Here is a 23,602-nt window from a genome sequence, read left to right as displayed (position 1 = left end):
TAGACCTTGTGATGAATCTGAATTTGTCATTCCTTGCAACTGTGATTAACTAAAATATTTGTATCTGTCACTAATGCATCCCTGTAAATGCAAAAAAATATCTTTGTTGTTTCCAGATGGCTTACAGAAGAGACGTTGGCTTTTATCACCAGGTATCTTTTTCTTTCTATTACCTTTCTTTACACCAATCCATTTTTCCATTTCAAGGCTGACGTCGAATAAAACTATAAAGCTGTTGATAAGCAAACCTTTCACAGTCGAACTTGATTGTATACAACATTGACTGATTTGTCTGCTGACGGCAAAATGTAAAAGATTAAACTGTCTTATGTTGGAAAGCTGGACTCTGCCTTCTTTAAATTTTGCTTCAAGGTTGTCACAGTGTCCTAATCAAAGCTATAGCTCTACGCCCATAGCTGTGGTTCAGCTTTGCGTTGCAGCTCAGCTGAAATAAATCAGGGTAGATAAATTAAAATGCAGAGTGCAACTCCCAGCACATCACACTACCCGTTTTTAATCGAATTGCATTAAAGGGAAAGCAATGAAATGTTCTACATTAAGCTGAAAAAGATCTACTTTCAGAGCAGTTTAACACACAAATGTTGTCTTGTAAAAGATACAACTTAATTCCATCAGATATGGAAAGACACCAGGTGTTCTAACAAACCAAGCGTTGTAATCCGAGCTAAGTGTTCAGTGTGTGTTTTTTAATTTTCTTAGGTAAAACATGCAAAGGTTCTGAAAAAATGCTCCTCCAAAGAAATCTCTTTTATCAATCTGGTTCCTTATAGTTTTTAAATGGCTTTTAATGAAAATCCTTCATTCTCTGTAAAATGTTAGTGTCATTGAGGATGTTAAGGGGATTTTCTCAGATTGATTTTGCACTTTGGCTTGCTGCTTTGAAGCAAACCAAGTGTGTTTGATAAAAAGCGACAATTTTATGAGAGCAGTCCTTAGTATTTCAGCTTACGTGTGTGCGTGTTTGTATTAAAAGTCTTAAATGAACTGTCCTCCATTGTCTTCTCTCTATTACCAAGCTGAGAGTGATAGATTTTTCCCCCCTTCCTTCTTTTTTGACTTCCATCTCTGCAGTTTAGTGAAAAGTCTGCAAATTTGATCATGTTGGTGGCGCCTGTGAGATCTTTCTCTGACAGAAACTCAGATGGGGGCTGTAGTTAAATCTGCCCTCATCTTTTTAAAGACACTGCAGTTCTGTAATCCCAGTCCGGCTTTTTAATGGCTTAGATGTCAAAAGATGTGACTCCTGTGATTTTTGTGTAAAAGTCAGAATTTTATTGAGAGTAAAAAAAAAAGAAACATTAAAATGTCATGTCTCTCACTTTCGTGTTTTTGGTTCGTCAGCCTGTCCAGGGCTTTGACTATGCCAAACAGCACTTGGGCCAACAGGGGGGAGATGAGGAGATGTTACCTGCCAGTCAGGATACATTAGTGATGTCCTTACAAATTCGGGACACGTCACTGTCACTAGAAAAGGCACTGCAACAAGATGGGACTGCCAGCAAGAAAAGCCTCCCTGCTGACAAACACAAAAGGTATCATTGACGGTGCTCCCACCATCTACTTCCAAATGCTGTAATCCACTTTAAGAACAGTCCTCATCTATGCAAGTAATCCTGTAATTCATTATAATGTTTTAAAACAATGGTTGCATTAGGGATGCATAACTTGTGTGTTGGTTCCAAGTCCCAAAGGATTGTATTTGGAAGGGCATCTGTCTTAAAACCAAAGCTGATTTAGTTATGTGAGTCACAAACAGATGAATCACTGTTGCGAACCCCAAAAACAGCAGCCAAAACACAAGTGTGCATCACATATGCACAAAAGTACATAGGTTAAAACAATTACAAATTCCACTCTGGAATGTATTAAACCACATTAGCCCATATTAGTTCTAAGCAAAACAAGAAAGCAGTTCCTGTCCAAGTGAACTCTACGGTGGCCCAGAAGGGTCACAACACAACACATTAACTTTATACACAACACACTAACTTTACACACAACACATTAACTTTATACACAACACATTAACTTTATACACAACAAACTAACTTTACACACAACACACTAACTTTACACACAACACATTAACTTTACACACAACACATTAACTTAACACACAACACAATAACTCACAACACAACACAATAGCTCACAACACAACACATTAACTCACAACACAACACATTAACTCACAACACAACACAATAACTCACAACACAACACATTAACTCACAACACAACACATTAACTCACAACACATTAACTCACAACACAACACAATAACTCACAACACAACACATTAACTCACAACACAACACATTAACTCATGGCCCAGAAGGGTCACAACACAACACATTAACTTACCTCACAACACATTAACTCACAACGGAAGTAAAGCAGCAATTGAAGTGCTTTTATTCTGAAATTTCTACTGGGCTGAGCAGCTAACTACCTAACAGAAAGTAATGTCACAGTGAGCTGTGGAGGGAGCATGTTATTGCTACAAGAGAAGCTAGCAGCAGTGTTGCCAGAAACTTTGTCTTTACTACGGTTCTCCTTCCTCTAAACACACACAATATGAACACACACTCCTCCCTCCGCTCTGACACCCCCCTATGTCGCTGCATGCGTGCTCCTCTCCTCTCCTTTTTTCCGCTCCGTCTTTTCACACAGGCACGTGCAGTCCCCAACACACACGCACACACAGGACGGAGTGGAAAAAAGGAGAGGAGAGGAGCGCGCGTGCAGCGACAGAGGAGGGTGTCAGAGCGGAGGGAGGAGTGTGCGTTCATATTGTGTGCGTTTAGAGGAAGGAGAACCGTAGTACAGACAAAGTTTCTGGCAACACTGCTGCTAGCTTCTCTTGTAGCAATAACATGCTCCCTCCACAGCTCACTGTGACATTACTTTCTGTTGTAAAGTTAGTGTGTTGTGTGTAAAGTTAGTGTGTTGTGTGTAAAGTTAATGTGTTGTGTTGTGACCCTTCTGGGCCACCGTACAACTCAGTCTAATACACTCTGATTAAATAATAAATGTTGTTGAAGGCTCCCATTTGTTCATTTGACTTAAAGTTGAGTCATGGCATCTGGACTCATTTCACAGTTCATCTAAATGGCTTCATCAGTCTGATGGATAAGTGGATCTTCTGATCTTCACCGGAAGATCATCCTAAAAAACTTACTTGGATGAATCGTGAAATGTTTCAAGAAAGACAATTTTAAGTTTGATTAAAAAACAATTTAGAAAAACAGTTGGTCAATCAATTAAAGCAAACCTTATATGTGGCGCCACACCAGACATATTTCATTTTTATCACTCACATGCAAACATTATCACAAAATGTTTTATTTTTACTTAAGGTGTGACTCAGATACAAAATAACTGATTATCTCAACAAAATTTGTGATTTTTTTTTTTTTTTTTTTTTTTTTTACCAGTTGGTCCAGTTGCATACTTTTAGAAGTCAAACACTAAAGTTAAATCAGATTTATAAAGTGCTAAACATGGATGGAGAAAGGCAAAGAAATATCAACTCTAGTTGGGTATTTTAAAGACCAGACAGAGAAACCATACTGAGATTGTCTAGACTTGAGAAGGAACAGTGAACATATCAGTAAAAATATGTTTAACTTAGCTTTTAGGTTGGAAGGAAAGTCAATTGCCTAATTTGCTTCTTGTCAGATTCACTCATCTCTTTTGTTTCTTTATTCGTGTTTCAATTATGTTCCTATACTGTTTTTATTCTGGCCCTTCCACTAACTCTTATACCTACTTTAGTGGGTAAAAATGCAAGAATTGGGACTGTTATGACTTTGAGAACAGCACTTAATTTCCCTCCCTGAAGCAACGTTATAATCGTTGTACCACTGGCATTCGATTAGTGAAAAGTGTGTTAAAGAACTAGAACCAAGTTGCTTAATGTCTAATTTTGCATACCATAAATAAAAAATACACAAAAGACTACATGAAATTCTTAGAATGTGTCCAATCATCATGGAAATGAGATGCATTCATTGGTGTGAACATGAAGGACTTGATGAAAAAGTGAAGATATTAGGGAGTTTAATAATAATTTAAAGTTTATTTTTCTAAATGTTAAATGCTATTCACACAATACTAGACTAAACATAAAGTAACTGTGGTTGTTGTCATCAACACTAATGAGGGCAAGTAGACATTTTTCTGCACAGTTCATTTGTGGTGTAGCCCAATAAAGTATTGTTTTAGGGCCTTCAGACATATGCATTTCTGTATCTAATTTGAACATTTGTTCTAAATATCCATTTGAAAACAAGTGCAAAATCTCACCAACATTTCACATTAACAGGACCTGTGCACATGACTTGACATGGTCCTTCAGCTGTGAGTGTGGAGTGTAACCAGCACTCTCCAGCCTTGTCTCGCTACAGCTGGGGATGCTGGCCACTGTTCCACAGACTCTCTTTGCTGTTATCATTTTTAGCAGACAATGAGGGGGTAGACCACTATGCTTTGATGTCAGCCTCATGGCCGTCGAGCCCAGACTTGATCAGCTCTAATTCCGGCTACAGTTTAAAGTCAGTGAAAGGAGAGCGGCATGAAGTTAATGGAAGAGTCAGTCATTCTGCACTCGGGACACGAATGCAAAAAACGAACAGGCAATCCCTTTAATGTATGTCTTCAAATTCACATTGAAAAAGGATTTACACGCAATTCCACAAAATATATTCACTGTTGATAAAGTTTGCTAACAGTTGCAGCTTATTAAATCCTTTTGATTTAACAGCAAAGCTGCAAGCTGGACTGAGTAGTCTTGATTTGACTGGTGTTCTTAAAACACGTAGCATGTTGTGAAGAATTAAATAACACTCTTATTTCACTATGCGGACAAACGAGGTAAAAATACATTATGGTTACTGGACACTTGAGACAGGAGGAGAAAGAAGGGTGAGCGTGTAAATGGGAGGGATGACATAACCTGAGTATTTGCCTTGCTTCCTGAGAGCTTACCGCCTCTCCTGTTGCTATGGTTACCCACAGCAAGTTGCCAAGTGAAGACGGTTCCGTCATCAGCAACGAATCAGAAAGGATGAATTCCGGCATGGGCCTGACGATGCTGAAAGTCACAGCACAGCAGAAACTGAAAAAGGAGGAGACGAACAAGAGGGATGGTGAGTCTTTTGTAGATGCAAATACAAATGATTTGCTCTGCTGCTCCACTGCTGACAAGGTCAGGTGTTTCAATTGGCAAAAATGTTTTCGCTGCCTGTGTGAAAATAGTTCCCAAGTCTCATTTTCTCAGGCTTGCAGGTACCTGCAGACAAACGCATGGCACTGCAGCTTTTTTATAGGCAGAAAGGTAACCACTCAGCAGTAAGCAGAGGTGGACCAGATGAATATGCATGAGGTAGATAGACTCTTGATACAGGATGTCACACTACCAGAGGCTGTGGCCCAGGAATACACACACAATGCAGGAATGATCAGCAGATAATATGCAGAAAGAACATGTGAAGCCTCACTTTTCCTGCTCCTCCAAGTAAAAAGCCTAGAATATTTTAATGATCTCCCTCCTAATTTCTGTTCTCAGAAGCTAAACGCTTCTCTTGAGGGTGTAAGATAGATTCATCTAAGTCAGACACTCTGCTTGTAAGTCAGACGAACTTTGCCAAAATGTGTTTTTTGTAGTGGCTGGATTTGAGTAAAGTTAAGAAATAATAGAGAGATAATAGAGACTGAATCAAGTTTGCCTGATGTTGGATAAAGAATCAAAGTGCAAAGACAGTTTCTTTCGTTTATCAAACAGGCTCACGGCTCCAGCCTTATATCTGTTGTCTTCCTCAGGTTTTTCATTTCTTTTTTAATATAAACCTAATGAATGTTACCAGGTTTGAATGCAGAGTTAAGACAGAGATTGGGGAATTTGTACTTTGACTAAGAACTTTGTTGTCTCTTTGTGGACTTTCTTCAGACCTGTATGACACCTCCTCTGGCTCCCTTCAGCTGATCTCCGTAAAGCCTTTGGCGACCCAGACCAACTACTCACACCCGGCCTCTAAAAACCGCAGCCAGGACTCAGTCATTTTAAATGGAGAGGTGAATTATTAGAGTCACACATTATATAAGAAAATCAAAGTTTAATCTGATAGGAAATGACATATTGCAAACATGTTCACACTTATTTAAATTCATTTATTTTTAAAGTCTAAAGCTTGGTGGCATTTGGTGTTTTTAAGGTCAATTTTCCACTTGATTGGCAAAAATAAAAAAGTCCAATCAGCTTTGTTGCTTTTAACCAATAATATTCAGCAGATTTTCATGTTACTGATTAATCTAGCCACAGCTGTATTCTCTCAAAATATCAACACACAGCAGGAACCCAGAGCTGTTTGAGGCCACATCTGCCCACGCTGTCATGTCTGTATGGGATTCCATTGAAAATTCTAGTTAAAATTAGGTTTTCATTTTGCATCCTCCAGATAACAAAGAGTCATAAACTAGATTCACAATTTTTCATGGGTGAATTCCCACTAGGTTAAAATGTGACATAAAATAATTTCAATGTGATATTATGGTGTTCTGCAGTAAACAGGGAGATGGAGAGAATGAGACAACAAAAAAGGTATTACTTCTGCGCCAAACAGTATAACAAATAAATTTGGTCTTGGTAGCTAGATGCACAAAAAAAGCTTGAAAGCTAAATATAACTCAGCTGTTGGAGTGAATTCTATGTTATTAAATTTTAGATGTTGTTGTTTAGAAGGGTAACCACCAGATATTCAGTAAATTTAAGAAATGCATAAAAATGCAAAAAAATAAGTGGTTCCTTCACCTAAGTTATCACAGATAGCTTTTTCCCACCTTAATGTCTCTATTCCATGTACAACAGTCTAAATATCTGAGCATTAGATCATTCCTTTGAATGTTTTTCAAGGCAGAATTGGAATAAGACATGCGGAAAGCAGAACCTGTCTGTTTCTGCTGTAATCTTTTCATGCTCTGTAGCATTTTCCTTTTTCTGCTTTATCCCGCCTTCAGGTCAACTTGGCATTGAAGCAGAAATCAGACATTGAACACTACAGGAACAAGCTGAGGCTTAAAGCTAAGAAGAAAGGCTATTATGACTTCCCATCCGCCAATGGCAACAGTAGTGGAGCTGGAGCTATGGTGCAGAGACAACGCCATGGCGAAGAAATAAGGGCCAGTGAGAATGGAAGACCTCCAGAGCCTGATGATGAGCAGGGATCCACTTATGTGAAATCACACAAGAGGTGAGAAAAGATTGAATGAGCACATGGGAATTTGTTTTTTTTCCTCCCGAATTTAAAAGGAAACAGAAATGCATACCTTAATAGGTGTTTGAGGAGATTGCACACTAAAAATGATCAATTGAGGTGAGGGGCAGAAGATTGGAGTTGCCCATCTCTGCACTCCACCGGTAATCCCTCCACAAAGACATGACTTGACATCTCCTGATGTTGGCATTTCTACTGGTTTAGTTTGCAGATAGAATCATGTCCATCTGATTTAAACGGCTGCTGTCTTGTGCTGCTGTTTTGGGGATAAGAGGATTGGCAGGATGCTGGAGAATTCTGCTTTACACACGCACTTATACCAGGATGTCTTTTTTTCAGACTGAGACCAAGAGTGTTCTTTTTTCCCCAACATCTGATTGATATGTGTTACTGACAGGTATCTCTTCAAGATACAAAATGTACTTTGTGCATTTTCTTCATCTTAACTAAAAAAATTGTTTTATGGGAATAATTTTATCATTTAAACGATTTCTTATTTAAATGACAGGATTGTTAGGGGCTGTTCCGACAGACTCTACTTGTTGGTTTGGAATATTCTTCAATTCTTTCTAAATTGAATGGACAGTGTGAGTGAACTGCTATTTACAGCTGTCTAGGTTTTTTCCCCTTAATTTTCCTCAAAATTCACACTTGCCCATGGACTTGACGCCTCTACTGACTTTTCTCAGTGATGTGATTTGTGCTGTGGAGACCTACCACATTACTGTTAAAACATTGTAGTGTATTTTTCTTCATCCATCTCCTCCTATGGGTTGACTAGTCTCCGGCTCCTGCCTGAGAAAAAGAAATCTCATAAATTGAAGTTGGCATCTGTGTTCGGCTGTAGGGAGGATAATAATGAAGGAAGTGCCTGGTTTCTTTCGGACACAATGCTGGAAACTCTAGTCACACTTCTTTAACTAAATAAAAAAAGACGTTTCTTATAGTCTAAGAACGAAATGCTGCTTTGGCTATGGTTGCTGCCTGGCCACCTAACAGTTGACTAATCAGAAATACATATTTAAAAATGTTTAAACTATTAATTTTATGAAACACCGTCAAACCTAAACAAAAGTATCCACCTTTGTGTTGTTTCCTCGAAATATATGCATTTTACAGAGAGTGAATTAGTTTAAACTATTTTTTTCCAGATGATATTCCCTTTGAAATGAACCAATGTCTAATATTTATATTTTATGTGTCCTAAGGCTTTTTTTTTATGATGTTAACTAATCTTTTTTCTTCTGTTCCTGTCAGGGGGGGACATTATAAAGCTTTATTATAGCAGCTATTTTGTCATTGTCTTTTACTGCTTGGTGCTCTTTAACTGCAAGTTATTTAAAAGCATTAAATTAATAAACTGCTGCACTTCAGGTTTGCCTTTTTCAGAAACCACTCTTTACTCAAATTGACAGGCACTCCCAGGTAGGCCACGCAGCCCATCGCAGCAGACAGAGTCTGAGTAGTCCAAGCCCCGGAGGAACAGAGATGGACCTGCTTGTAATGAGAGAGAGACCCAGGAGAGGCATCCGTAACAGTGGCTATGATGTGAGTCACAAGTCATCAATCGCTTCTATTAATAATGAGATATTTAAGTATTGAACACTGTTTTACAACAATTTTTCTTATTTATCTCACTCAGAATACAGTTAAGCAATATCTGATGGGTATTGCTCCAGTTGAGATTCTTCGGTAATAAGCCTCTAAATACAGGTTTATGAAAATAAAACCTCACCACCAAAAGATTGAAAGGTTGTGAGTACCTGCAGCATGGTGCAGAAACTACCAGGATGTTGGGGATTCTGGTGTGAAAATATGATCAGTCATTTGTTTGACAAACTCTCCAAAATAATAGCTCTTGTCTTATTCTAAAGACCACGGATGTCTGTTGCTTTTGCGTTCATTGGAACTAAAATATATTATACTTTACAATGAAACATTCAAAAATTGATCTATTATCTTTAGTATGTGGCTAGATATAGAGGTTATTGGACCTGAGAGGAAGTCAATCAGCCTGTGTCAGCAAATTTCACTGAAAACTATGGATTAAAGTGATTGTGTTTACTCAGCAAATTCTACTTGTTAAGCCTAAAATAGCTACTAAAAAAATAGCAACACTTGTTATTGTGTTTGGTTGTCATTTATAAAAAGATAATAATGCAGTGCTCTCTGCATTGAAAAATGTAGAAATGGTAGTAAGCTTCTTAAACTGCAGGATTCCCAAAGAGTGGATATGGTTGTGGGCTCGTTTGATGAATTGTTTAACTGATTCCTTGCATCCACACATGTTTTGAATTTAATGCTTGTCCTTTTATAAATCCTTCCGGCTCTGTGGAAGATTCTGCGTTAATTACAACTGTACTTTGTACTTAATGTTTTCTAACTTTGAAGCACTGAGATATTCAGACAGCAGCCCCTAAGGCTTGGTTGTATTGTTAGCCGCATAATGTGTGGTTTAGGGTTCAGGTTCTTCACTCTCGCCACCACCCTTTGGCAGAAACCTTCAGTATATTGCATATCCGTTTTAACAAGTATGATAACTATTTGAGATGTAAAAAAAGAATTTGTAGTAACCTAAGTGTCCCCACTTTATGATACGAACAAACAGAGGGGATCTTAACATCCTTAATTAAGCCTAATTTGTAGGTCTCCTGTGCAAAATACGGTTTGATTATACTGTATCTGCAAGTTACGCTCCTGCTGAACCTCGACTGCTATTGTCCACCTCATGAGAAAGAGGTGGCAAAGGCACTGTGACACACAAATTTAAAAAAATAATATAAAATAAAATCTAATATTAGTTTCAGCTTAACATAGAAATAAGTTTTTACGCATGAACTAGACTTCATATGCAGCCACATAGTGAATTTCCATAAATATCATGCTTTAAGTGCTGGTAGAGAGGGATACTATTTGAGACACTGTAAATGAGATCAAATCCAGTGTGACTTTCTGTACCAAAGCAAACTGAAGATCTAGGTTATTTTAAAAGAGCAAAGATTTTAAAAGTTTTGTCTTAGACATGTACATCTCAATACTCCTGGTTTTGTGTCTTCTCACTTAATTGTTAAATTGGGCTTTTATGCCTGGCTTTTTCACCCGTGACATCAGAGCATGTGTGCTGCAAATTTTCATCGGGCTGACCTTTACTTAAACTCACTTTCATTCCAAGCTGGATATGAAAATATTTCTGTGAACTCCCTCCAACCCTCCAGGGATTTGACCAATAACAGCAGAAAACCAAAGGTATGATTGCCCAAGGTTTCCATATTGTAAAACTATTCTTTGCCCTTAAAGGCGTTTGTTTTTTTAGGTTAAAATAAAACCATGTTTTTTATTTGCAGTGTGCAGTCATGAAAAAAGTGCAAAAAACCTAACTGTTGCTAAGTGTTTGGAAAAGTACTTGCTTTTCTTAAGTTCAAATTGTCACATTGCAGTGAATTGGTCATGACGCTATGACCATACCGATATCTGAAAACACAGAATTATTTTGAATACATGCTACATCTTTAATGACAGCTTTGGAACAGGGGGGTTTAAACTCAATGTGTCAAGGACCAGCCACCTGCTAGTTTTTCAGAACCCCCTCCCTACCTGCTGGTGTTTACCTGGATCAGGCGTTGCAAAATTAAAGCTACAATGGCAGGTTTTTATGGACATCACTGATCCTTTAGGCTTGGAGTTTAAGACCTGTGGTTTTAAATAAAAACTTTTTACATTCAAGTAATTTGTTGCACAGACAACAATGGATTAATCTTTCAATGTGGAAAATAACTCTCTGTGGCCAGCTGTCTGTTAAATTCATGTCACTACAGTAACTACAAACTACATGGGGTCTTTTTGGATCTCTTGGCTTTAACGAGGAACTAGTGTGGCCACAGAGTCTCTACTGCCCCTTGTTTCAAAGGGGCCTGATTTCTGAGGCGCACTAGGCTTCTCAAATGGCACAGGAAGTAGGGCATTCTTGACACATACATTTGTTTCCATGTTTAAAAACTAAATATGTGGCTAAACGTGGAGACTGACTTAAAATATGAAGCAAATCGATGGTGTAAAATGAAACATCAAAGTTTACCAGAGTGTTTGGTGTTCCACTTTAGCTGTGTCTGTCTCGTGTGGTTTTCATGTTCCAGACTGAGCCAGAGCTAATCGAGGAGACTAACGTCGATCATCTAATAGGACAGCGAGGATGTATGTTTGGCCGGGGCTTGAAGGGCCACTCCGAGACATCCACTCTTAGCTCACAGCCATCCATCGATGAAGTGAGGCAGCAGATGCACCTGCTGCTGGAGGAGGCATTCAGTCTGGCTTCAGGGGGACATTCCACATCTGGGAGACACACCCACGACCACCACCCCCTTCCTGATCACTACAGCACGTCTCCTCCCTTCTCCTATGCGGACGTAGTGACAAGTGCTCCAGGCACCATGAGCTGCGGGGGGCTTCAGTGGGTACCATCTTACGGTGTGGATGTGTATCAGTGCAGCCTTCCCAAACCAGTACGTCAGTTATTCTTTTGTTCTTTTTTTGGACAGTGTAAAGTGTTTTACCTGCAGTAGAAAAATGTCACAGAACTTTTTAACAACCAAAAGAACTATAAAGTAAGTGAACCATTTTAAATACAACACAATGTTTTGGACACTGATTTTATTCTTGATTCCACATATACTTTACACAATTACATGGACCATGTCTACATAATAAGATACATTATTTTAAAACACAAGGTTGCGCCTTGTTGACATGCTGTGCTAAAGAAACTGCAGTGAAAGTAAATAACTATTGCAAATGCTATGGTGATTAACATATCACAGATCATAGTAAATGATTGATCATATGTAGCATTTTTTCCAGTGCAGAAAAATCCCATGTTCATTTTTTTCATCCTATGTTCCCATCTGCATTGATTCTGCACACTGAGCTTGCTCAGTCCTCCTCTTTGATTTTTTCAAACTTGGCTTTTGTTGTCATTTTAAGGCTTTTCGCTTCACGCAGCTTCCAGAGATTGCAGTTGGCTCTCCTCCCCCTCTACCACCTCGCACTGGCCCCCCACCCCGGACCTCTTTGAGACGGTAAGGGTGACCAGATGCAAGAAAAGTTCAGGTATTTGATTTCATTGTAGAAGTTGGGCAATCAGAAGCACTTCAACAGACTTTAAATGAGACTGAAACATTTTGGATTGAATAGTCCAAACTCTTAGGTATGATTGAATTTGTAATCAGTTCTTTGTACAGAGAGTCATATGACCTGTAAAAAAACAGTAAGCAAATTTTATAATAATGAGAGAGAAAATGTGGCAGTTCCCTTCCACTTACTAGGCTGAAGAGGAGGATGGAAAGAAGATCAAGGAAGAGCAGCAAACAATAAACACATACAATCTGTCCTCAGTACCTCAAACAGCTAAGAAATTCATTGTTTCATCATCTTCAAATGCATCTTCAGGCTATTAGGTCACATGCCTTAACCATGGTTCTTTCAGTCCTTGCATAGATTTTTATCCAAAACAAGCTTATAGAGTGATGCAAGGAATGTTAATCAGGTAGTCACTTTTTTACGTGGCACAAGTCTGCCATCTAGTGGCAAGGCATTTTAGCAGTTTAGTTTTTGTAAACCTTTTTTTTTGTATCTGTTCAACTTAGTTCTACTTCTGACTTGGGGCCTCCTAAAGGAAGGAGCGCAGAGACATCTGTCACTGAATTGAGGGGTCAACATGAGAACAGCCCATATGGGCCACCCACAAGAGCGGCCCTTCCATCTGTCACTGCGGAGCAACCTGTGTCAAACTACTCAGGTAAGAAAAGAGGAGTGCTTCAAGAGAGTTAGAAATTATAGGGGTTAGCGCTGTTACTTCATAGCGTGAAGGCCCTTATTTGAATCCTGGCTGTTTCCTTTTTCTTTGTGGAGTTGCATGTTTTCCCTGTGCATGCTGGGGTTTTCTCTGGCTTCCAAAAACCTCATTCATATACTGATTTGTTACATTAAATTGTCCCTTTAAGTGTGAAATGTATCTTGTCTAGATGTCTCTTGCTCTTACCCTGAAGTAGTATGACAGGCTCCAGCATCAGCCGTGACCCTGCACAGGAAAAAGTGGAAAAAGAAGATGGGTGAATAATGTGTCTGTCTGTCTCAAACAGGAAACCCAATAACAGCCGTCTATGCGATCCCAGCTGCCAGACCTGGTTACTCAGACTATGTTGTCTCCACTTCACCCACCTCCTACCACAGTCCGTCCTGGATGTCCTATCCACCAGAACCAGAGGATGTCCCCCCACAGTGGGCTGACTCTGTAAGAAAGCTTATTAAGCTTTTGCCTCTGGAGGCTGATAAAGAGAAAATAAAAAGGTTGAAAATCAACACATAATGAGAGCAATTTTCACGGTATAAATATGGACAAATTTTTTTAAAAAATAAAATAAAATGTTATCTTATTGCACCTTTGACTGGTGAAATATTTGCAAACTTTTACTTTTTTTAAAGTGTTAAAAATGAGCTTTCATACAACAAAATTGCAGTTATTACAATATAGATGAAAATTAAAAAAAAAATAACATGCATGATCGCTTATATTTTTTATTTTAGCATTTTCTCTCATTAATTATGTTCACACCCTACCCTTGCACATGTCAAAAAATGGTTATAAACCTATATATAAAAAAGAATGTGATTTGACTGAAAATACAGAGGAGTCATAAAATATAGAGCCCCTAAAGGTATAGTACAGACCAAAAGTTTGGACACACCTTCTCACGCAAAGACTTCTCTTTATTTTCATGACTATGAAAATTGTAGATTCACACTGAAGGCATCAAAACTATGAATTAACACATGTGGAATTATATACATAACAAAAAAGTGTGAATCAACTGAAAATATTTCATATTCTAGGTTCTTCAAAGTAGCCACCTTCTGCTTTGATTGCTGCTTTGTACACTCTTGGCATTCTCTTGATGAGCTTCAAGAGGTAGTCACCTGAAATGGTCTTCCAACAGTCTTGAAGGAGTTCCCAGAGATGCTTAGCACTTTTTGGCCTTTTTGCCTTCACTCTGCGGTCCAGCTCACCCCAAATCATCTCGATTGGGTTCAGGTCCGGTGACTGTGGAGGCCAGCTCATCTGGCGCAGCACCCCAGCATACTTCTTCTTGGTCAGATAGCCCTTTCACAGCCTGGAGGTGTGTTTGGGGTCAATGTACTGTTGAAAAATAAATGATGTTCCAACTAAACGCAAACCGCTTGGAATAGCAGGCCGCTGCAGGATGCTGTGGTAGCTATGCTTGTTCAGTATGCCTTCAATTTTGAATAAATCCCCAACAGTGTCACCAGCAAAGCACCCCCACACCATCACACCTCCTCCTCCATGCTTTATGGTGGCAACCAGGCATGTAGAGTCCATCCATTCACCTTTTCTGTGTCGCACAAAGACTCGGTGGTTGGAATCAAAAATCTCAAATTTGGACTCATCAGACCAAAGCAGAGATTTCCACTGGTCTAATGTCCATTCCTTGTGTTCTTTAGCCCAAACAAGTCTCTTCTGCTTGTTGCCTTTCTTTAGCAGTGGTTTCCTAGCAGATATTCTAGCATGAAGGCCTGATTCACACAGTCTCCTTTGAGCTGTTGTTGTAGATATGTGTCTGCTGCTAGAACTCTGTGTGCCATTGACCAGCTCTCTAATCTGAGCTGCTGTTAACCTGCCATTTCTGAGGCTGGTGACTCAGATGAACTTATCCTCCGGAGCAGAGGTGACTCTTGGTCTTCCTTTCCTGGGGCGGTCCGCATGTGAGCCAGTTTCTTTGTAGCGCTTGATGGTTTTTTTGACTGCACTTGGGGACACTTTCAAAGTTTTCCCAATTTTTGGGACTGACTGACCTTCATTCCTTAGAGTAATGACGGCCACTTGTTTTTCTGTAAATAGCCGCTTTTTTCTTGCCATAATACAAATTCTAACAGTCTATTCAGTTGGACTATCAGCTGTGTATCCACCTGACTTCTGCACAACAGAACCCCCAACCCCATTTATAAGGCAAGAAATCACACTTAATAAATGTGACAGGGCACACCTGTGACGTGAAAAATATTTCAGGTGACTACATCTTGAAGCTCATCAAGATCAATGCCAAGAGTGTGCAAAGCAGTAATCAAATCAAAAGGTGGCGACTAAGAAGAACCTAAAATATGACATATTTTCAGTTGTTTCACACTTTTTTGTTACGTATATAATTCCACATGTGTTAATCCACAGTTTTGATGCCTTCAGTGTGAATCTACAATTTTCATAGTCATGAAAATAAAGAAAACTCTTTGAATGAGAAGGTGTGTCCAAACTTTTGGTCTGTACTGTACCTCAAAGTAAAATTAGAACAAATTTTTGGTGCACATGAAAAAAGTTTCTGGTGCGCACGACAAATCAATTTTTAACTTTGATGTCCCTTTAGAGCAGGGGTTTCAAACTCCAAGCGTCAGGGGCCGGCCGTTTACCAAAAACCCTGCCTTATCTGCTCCTAATTACCTGGATAAGGTGCGTTTTGTCAATAAGAAGATTCAATGGCAGATTAGTTGGAAAACATGTAGAACACCAGCCCTCAAGGCCTGGATTCTGATACCTTTGCTTTAGGGGCTCCATAAAAATGTAATATGCTACATAGGCAATATTTTCTTATTTATGAGGCTTTTGCTTGCAAAAAGTTGTTTTTCTGGTGTTTCTTCCATGTCTGTTTTTAATATAAATGTTTTACAGTAAAACTAATATTTAAGAACATTTTGATTTTTGCTCTAGCAAATTTGTACAATATTTCTTCTAAAGTGAGAAATTCTTAGATATGACTCTGATTTTCTCAGATGTGAAAATCACCTTTCCTATTCATGCACTTACTTCAGGTGCTGCTGCTGGACAAACACTTTAGAAAATTGCAAGTTTGACCTTAATCAAATTTCTTTTTAGCCAACATACATGCTTAATTATGACTGGATTAAGGTTGACAGATTTTCACGTCGGTTCTGCTCTGTTTTTCCAGGTTCCTCTACCTGGGTATGTTGAGGCTTTTCCTAATCCTCGTTACCCACAGGGAAGCCCGTCCAGGCTTCCACTGCAACAGTATAACCAGATGCTGGCGCAGTCACCCACTGCGCCCAGAACGATATCAGAGCAGAGTCTGCCCCAGGTGCTGAAGGACATGGACAGCTTACCCTTGAGCAGCCTCTCCACCTCTGCACTCGTGCAGGCTATAAGGCAAGAGGTGGCTAAGCTGGCAAGAAAGCAAAACGACATGTCAGAGTTCTAGATTTAAAACCACTCCCACTTGAGCAAGAGATGGTTCTCTCTGCTTTTGTCTCCAAATAAACTGCAAGGACAGAGAGACTCTTTTAGACTCATTTTTAATATTTGTACTGTGAGGCAGATGGCTCTTCTTTACCTGGTCCTCCACTTCTTCACTTCATTGTACATCCTTAGTGTATTCTATAGCTCATGAATTAATTGAAAAGGGTAGGTTTATTTTACCTTTTGGAAAACTTTCATTCTCCATTAAAGATGTCTCAAGTGATTACACACTTGTCTTTGAGTAAAAATGCCATAAGAACTTTAAAAAGTGTGTTAGACTTTCTTTTTTCTGTTTTATTGTGCACCAACAGATAAGAGTAAAACGAAAATATCATTATAATGAGTGGACCAAATCTTTCCTGTCAGATAGTTACATCACAGTGTAAATGAGCATGTACAATTTAAGGACATTGTGTATTTAACCTCCTTTTTCTAGAGCATCCGCTTGAACAAGACAGGCTACATCAATGTTGGCCTGACAAAAATTGAAGGTTTGCATTAAACATAAAGGGTTTTCAAAGGTTTTCATTCAGAGTTTCAACTGTACCTTCTAGAAATTAATCCATTGACTAAACAATTCAAAACCACATCTTCAGATGCATCTATGATAATGTAATGTATCAAAGATAGAGCATTTGTGTTTGTTTTTAAAAGAGTCTTTATCATGCAATAATGAAGTATGTGCAAAGAATGCAGATGTATGTAGCACCTTTTATCTCTACAGTATTTTTTAAAATGCCCAGAATGAAATATTTTACGTACAGTAGGTTAATATCTGCAAATAGGTGAACGTCAGCAGTTTTATGCTGAGTAGTGAGATGATTTGAGGCAAATAGAACAATCCACAATAATTTTGTTTTTGTTTTCTCTTGGTTGTTGGTCTTTTTTTTTATCATTCTCAAAAAGAAATTGATCTGTAGTTTTATGGGAAGGACATGAATGGGAACCCATGTTCCTGTGGAATTCTGGCCTTATATGCGAGTCCACAGTGGTGCTAAGCAAACGCATGTAAGCTCATGACAGCTGTATACAAAATGTAAAAACAGGTTTATTGAATATTTTTTAAAACAGGTAAGCTGAATAAGAATGAAATTTGAAGTAAATCTTTTGTGAAGAATTCTTCATATATGAATTAAGCAGATGAGATTTATTCAATGGAAGATAAATAAATACACAGTTTTTGAGGCTTACTTTTAATGAAAAGATTAAACAAATATGCAGCACTTAATGGTTTGGCACTGTCAACCTATTTTGTTGTTTTAAACGCTGTTTCGGAATTGCTCCATGTTATTTCTGTCAGACACAAATCAATGCAAACTGGAGAAATATATATTTTATGGAAGAGGATTTATTCTCATATAACACTACCATTTATTTGGATGGTTTGATGAAGATATTGTGCAGCGTAAAGGGAAAGTCCACAGATAAATGCTGCTCTGTCGGTCTGGAGCAGCTGTGCTGTGGTAAGTTTGAATTGACAAATAGTTGCTATAGGTTTTTTTAACATCACATTCAATATTTTGCCGATGAAATATCTATTAATGATGGAAAGCCAGACTGTGGTATAAGGGAGGTAATTTTTGATCCAGGTACTTTTTTTACAGAGCAGCATCACTTCTTTAGCAATCCTGAAAGTCTTAAGCCTTTAAACAATTGAATCGGTTAGTTCAAAAGTGGCCCAAGTCCAAGAGGTTTGTTTTTCCAGGAAATGATTTTAATTGCATAACTTAAAGAGAGGCTACACCAAATGATTAATACTCTACCCAGATTTAGCACCAGTTCATAGCTTACAAATGCTATAATATGAAGCACCTCACTTTTATAATTTCAGAGTACTAGCAAACTAAAGGCTCTGGACTTGGACCCTTCTTGAATTAAACAGGGGCGCTGCCATATTGGATAACTAGTGCTGCCATCTATGGGATAAAGCAAAACCCATGCAAGAGAGGCCCAAGTCCAGGAATTTTGCACTTAATGCATTTTAAATGTCAAGCATAGTTAATACATTACAACGGACTAACCGATTCAATTGGCTTAACCTTTCCCTATTACAACTACGTCTGTATTTAATTTTTGCATTTTTATTTAAAATTATTTTGTATGTATTTATGCCCTGTAAAATAGTCTTATCTTCACCAAGAGTTGTCAATTTTATATTTTTATTTTACATTCTTAACTCAAAAAAGCCCCCCCACGTATTTTGAAGTGTAGCACATTTCAGAATTTTTTTTTCTGTCAACAAATAAAAATTATTCTCATGCTTGATAGCTGTGTCATTAGATAGTGTATTTTCACTGGTTTTATTTCTCTCAACAAATAAAGATTCATTCTATAATATGAACTATAATGTGAGCTGCAGTATACACATAAAATCATTGTTCTTGTTTGTATTCCTGACTGGTTTCCTAATATACTGTTTTTTCCCTCTGCTTGAATTTGCTATTTGTTGTCTGACTGATCTAACACAGGGGCAGATGGAGTCTGAAAGAAATATTAGCCTAAATGACTTATATGAAATAAAACATCTGACTAGAAAAACACTCAATATGCATCATTATTTGTATAATTTTGCACATTACATTAGCCATACGCATGTCCACAGATTGCTTTGATACACTTTTGACCAGTTGATCCTCAGGAGTAAATGTGGTTTGGGCCGTTTGATACAGACGTTCTTGTATTTTAAGCATGACTACTAAACCAGTTTTCTTTCACTTTTGGGAAAAGACTCAAAGCAAGACAGTTGAGAGATACCAGCTAGAAAATGTAATTATCATTGCTAAAAATATGTATATATATATATATATATATATATATATATGACATGGTGCCTCTGTCAGACTCCTCCCCCCTTCCTCCTCTGCTCCATTCCTGACGGTGACCAGCTGACTTCACTCATCTCATCAAGCCACTTCTACTTAAGGAGATCCACTGCCTCTCTTCTACGCCAGTTCGTTGTTCCTCAACGGTGCTTAGTCTGGTCAAATCTAGTATCATGTTCCATGTTAATCTGCCTCTCGATAATCTTGCTACGCCTCACTTACAGGATTACACATCCACGGGTGCTCACCTGGTCACCGAAGTTTTCCCTGGTTCCACGTCCCGCCGTCCGCAACTGCCTTGCTGTTCTGGAAACGTCCTGCCGAAACCCTCCGGCCACGCCGCACCTTCAAGCCAAGGACTCTAGCTCATTCCTCCATATTTCGAACTTTCAAGCTATATTCCTTACCAATTATAAAATACGTCTCTCTTACCTCTCGCCTCCTCGGTTTTCTTCCGGGTTCCAGCATCTGGGTCCATCAAGTTAAGACATACCATGACAGAACGAACTGGCCAAACGCCCGACCCAGCTGATCCGGAAGGACTCCGCTTCGCCATATCGCAGCAAGGAATGATTCTTAGTCATGAAGCGGATGCTCTCGCCCAGATGTCCTCGGCTCAACAGGACCTTCTTCATCGCCTAGACGGTATTACACAAACCTTTTTGGAACTAACCGAAAAAGTCTCTACCCCCGCAGCGCTTACTCAGCCGCCGTCTTCCGGCAACACTCCTACTTCCGCCACGTCATCAGAAAACTTCCGCCTCCAACCAGAACCCTTCTACGGGGATGTCAAAGCCTGCGGCGGATTTTTACTACAGTGTAATCTCATTTTTCAACAAGCACCAAGGTATTACCAAACTGACCATAGCAAAATCACCCTGATAGTCACTGCATTACGGAATAAAGCTCTCCAGTGGGCTCAAGCATTTCTGGCCAGCCATCCCATCACTCACCTGCCTTTTGACCGTTTTATTGAGGAGTTCCGTCTTGTGTTTGATCAACCTCGTAAACAGGAGGAAGCTATCCGACGGTTGCTTAGCCTCCAACAACGCAACCGCTTGGTTTGTGATCATGTCGTTGATTTTAGGATCCTGGCAGTGGAGGCAGGCTGGCCCGACACTGCACTCAAAGGGATCTTTTACCAATCACTGAACGAAACTATAAAAGACCATCTTTGCTCACAGCCTGTAACAAATAGTTTCGAAGAACTCGTCTCTGCAGCCCTCCGGTCTGACATTCGGCTCAGAGCCCGTCGAAATGAAAGAAATCAACAGAACTGTAAGCAAACTTACAACACACCCATCCATACCCCTATGGGGAATGTTTCCTCTCGTTCTAGTCCCGAACCTTGTGTAAACGTCACTGAGGAACCCATGCAAGTGGGTCATTCCAAGTTGACAGCAGAAGAGAGACAAAAACGCAAGTATGAGGGTTTATGTTTTTATTGTGGACATTCAAATCACATGGTCTCGCAGTGCCCGCTCCGTAAACCTCTGAGTACCCCATTAGGCGACAGGTCACAGGGGAAGGACTCTTTTAACACTAAAGAAAACGTCTTTCTGTTTGTGCCTGTCAAAATATCCCATAATGGGCTAGTTCATGATTGCAGGGCCCTCATTGACTCTGGCGCTGAGCACAGTCTAATTGACCAGCACCTTGTCAAACAATTTTCTTTGCCCACTGAACCACTTAGCAATCCTATTACTGCGGCCGGGTTGGGCGGCAAACAGCTTTCCCGTATCACTCACCGAACTAAACCCATTTTAGCTCTTACTTCCGGTAACCATCGTGAATACATAAGATTTTTTGTTACCCAATCGCCACAAACTCCTATCATTCTGGGGTTTTCATGGTTACATCTGCACAACCCCCACATCGATTGGTCTACCCTCCGCATTACTAACTGGAGCACTTACTGTATGGCCAATTGTTTACACTCTGCTATTCCGCCGACTACCACCACCTCCTCTGGCGAGATAAATAATGTCGACCTGTCCAAAGTCCCCTCTTGCTATCATGATCTCAAGCCCGTGTTTTGTAAAGCTAAAGCTAGCGCGTTACCTCCCCACAGGCCGTATGATTGCTCCATTGAGCTCCTTAGTGGTGCCACCCTCCCTAAGGGAAGACTGTTTAACCTGTCCGGTCCTGAAAAAACAGCCATGGAGCAATATATTCAAGAAGCCCTCTCCTCTGGTCACATCCGCCCCTCGTCTTCTCCTGCCGGTGCAGGGTTTTTCTTTGTTGAAAAAAAAGACAAGTCTCTGCGGCCCTGCATCGACTATCGAGAACTTAACCAAATCACGGTCAAGGATAAATACTCCCTTCCCTTAATTAACTCCGTTTTTGACTCTGTCCGGGAGGCTCGTATCTTCACTAAACTAGACCTCCGCAATGCTTACCACCTGGTCCGCATCAGAGAAGGCGACGAGTGGAAAACTGCCTTTAAAACACCGCTAGGCCATTATGAGTACCTCGTCATGCCGTTCGGCCTCACCAATGCCCCTGCGGTATTCCAAAGACTGGTAAATGACGTTTTACGTGATTTTCTCAACCGCTTTGTCTTTGTCTACCTAGACGATATCCTCATTTACTCCACCAACCCTACCGAACACGAACATCATGTCCGCCTCGTCCTGGAAAGACTGCTTGAAAATCAACTGTATGTTAAGTCCGAAAAATGTGAATTTCATGTACCTACTGTCACCTTTCTGGGATACATTATTGAGGCCGGTAGCATTAGGCCGGACCCATCCAAAATCGAGGCCGTCGCCAAATGGGAGATTCCCGAGACACACAAAAAACTGCAACAATTTTTGGGTTTCGCTAACTTTTACAGACGCTTTATTCGAAACTACAGTAGCATTGCTTCACCCCTCACCCAACTCACATCTGTCAATAAGCCCTATGTTTGGAGTCCTGCCGCTGACAAAGCTTTCGCCAAGCTCAAGGAACTTTTCGTCTCAGCTCCCATCCTAATTCAACCCGACGTTAAGAAACAATTCATTGTCGAAGTTGACGCATCAGATTCTGGGGTAGGGGCAGTCCTCTCCCAACGTGAGGATCACTCCGGCAAACTCAAGCCTTGTGCATTTTACTCCCGAAAGCTATCTCCCGCTGAGCAAAATTATGATGTCGGAAATCGTGAACTTTTGGCAATTAAACTGGCATTAGAAGAATGGCGTCATTGGCTGGAGGGGGCAGAATTACCATTTATCGTCTGGACGGACCATAAGAACCTGGCATACCTTCGATCCGCTAAACGACTCAACTCCCGTCAGGCCCGTTGGTGTCTGTTTTTTGACCGGTTCAACTTTACAATCACCTACCGTCCAGGCAGTCGTAACATCAAACCGGACGCTCTCTCCAGGAAGTATAGCTCCATCGAAACCACTACTGACTCTCCCATTATTCCCACCACCTGTTTTGTGGGTAACCTCACCTGGGATATTGAAACAAAGGTCCAGCAGGCCCAAGGTGAGAAACCTGATCATGTAACTTGCCCCCCTGGAACTCTCTTTGTACCCTGTTCTCTTAGATCCGACGTACTCACATGGGGACATGCTTCTCGCATTGCCTGCCATGGAGGGGTTCACAGAACCTTTAACCTCCTCAAGAAACGTTTTTTCTGGCCCTCCATGATGAAGGATGTTCGCGAGTATGTGGCTGCCTGCACAACCTGCGCTCGTTCCAAGACCTCAAACTCCCCGCCTGCTGGTCATCTGCTACCTCTCCACACTCCCAGCCGACCCTGGTCCCACATCGCCGTGGACTTCGTAACTGGACTACCACCGTCCCAAGGCAATACCGTCATCTTTACCGTTATTGATCGCTTCTCTAAGGCTGTTCAATTTATTCCCCTTCCTCAGCTACCCACCGCCTCCGAAACAGCTGACATCCTTGTCAACCAAGTATTCCGCCATCACGGCATCCCCACCGACATCGTCTCTGACCGGGGTCCCCAGTTCACGTCCCACGTTTGGAAATCATTCTGCTCCGCCCTCGGAGCCTCTGTAAGCCTCACTTCTGGATACCACCCACAGTCCAATGGGCAGGCTGAGAGGGCCAACCAGGAGCTGGAGGCGGCTCTTAGGTGTCTGGTCGCCCAGAACAGTGCTGACTGGTCCAAGTTCCTGATATGGGTGGAGTATGCCCACAATACGCACCCTTCTTCG

The 23,602-nt window shown here is 40.3% G+C and overlaps 1 protein-coding gene and 2 long non-coding RNA genes across 3 annotated transcripts in view; 2 read left to right on the top strand and 1 right to left on the bottom strand.

Moving 5' to 3' along the window:
- kiaa1549lb (KIAA1549-like b) overlaps positions 1–19,146 on the top strand; it is a 66,854-nt gene extending 47,708 nt beyond the window's left edge. Inside the window, exons 12-22 of the mRNA XM_023953517.2 lie at positions 117–152; positions 1,363–1,553; positions 5,041–5,171; positions 5,972–6,096; positions 7,039–7,271; positions 8,711–8,843; positions 11,429–11,794; positions 12,273–12,367; positions 12,935–13,086; positions 13,430–13,581; positions 16,304–19,146. Of these exons, the coding sequence (XP_023809285.1) occupies positions 117–152; positions 1,363–1,553; positions 5,041–5,171; positions 5,972–6,096; positions 7,039–7,271; positions 8,711–8,843; positions 11,429–11,794; positions 12,273–12,367; positions 12,935–13,086; positions 13,430–13,581; positions 16,304–16,570 (1,881 nt within the window). The 3' untranslated portion in view covers positions 16,571–19,146. The remainder of the gene's footprint in view (positions 1–116; positions 153–1,362; positions 1,554–5,040; positions 5,172–5,971; positions 6,097–7,038; positions 7,272–8,710; positions 8,844–11,428; positions 11,795–12,272; positions 12,368–12,934; positions 13,087–13,429; positions 13,582–16,303) is intronic.
- On the bottom strand, positions 13,197–20,001 carry LOC110017769 (uncharacterized). The gene is made up of 4 exons (XR_013654870.1): positions 19,863–20,001; positions 19,679–19,775; positions 13,509–13,579; positions 13,197–13,368 (listed from the first exon to the last, which is right to left on the bottom strand). It is a non-coding gene; the product is annotated as an uncharacterized LOC110017769 (long non-coding RNA).
- On the top strand, positions 19,432–19,777 carry LOC144990990 (uncharacterized). The gene is made up of 2 exons (XR_013654871.1): positions 19,432–19,576; positions 19,655–19,777. It is a non-coding gene; the product is annotated as an uncharacterized LOC144990990 (long non-coding RNA).
- Positions 20,002–23,602: the final 3,601 nt, after the last annotated feature.

The sequence above is a fragment of the Oryzias latipes genome, chromosome 3 (genome assembly GCF_053564925.1).
Source record: "Oryzias latipes strain Hd-rR chromosome 3, Olatipes_Hd-rR_3.1".
In the NCBI taxonomy this organism is placed as follows: Eukaryota; Metazoa; Chordata; class Actinopteri; order Beloniformes; family Adrianichthyidae; genus Oryzias; species Oryzias latipes.
This window is presented reverse-complemented; position numbering and strand designations above follow the sequence as displayed.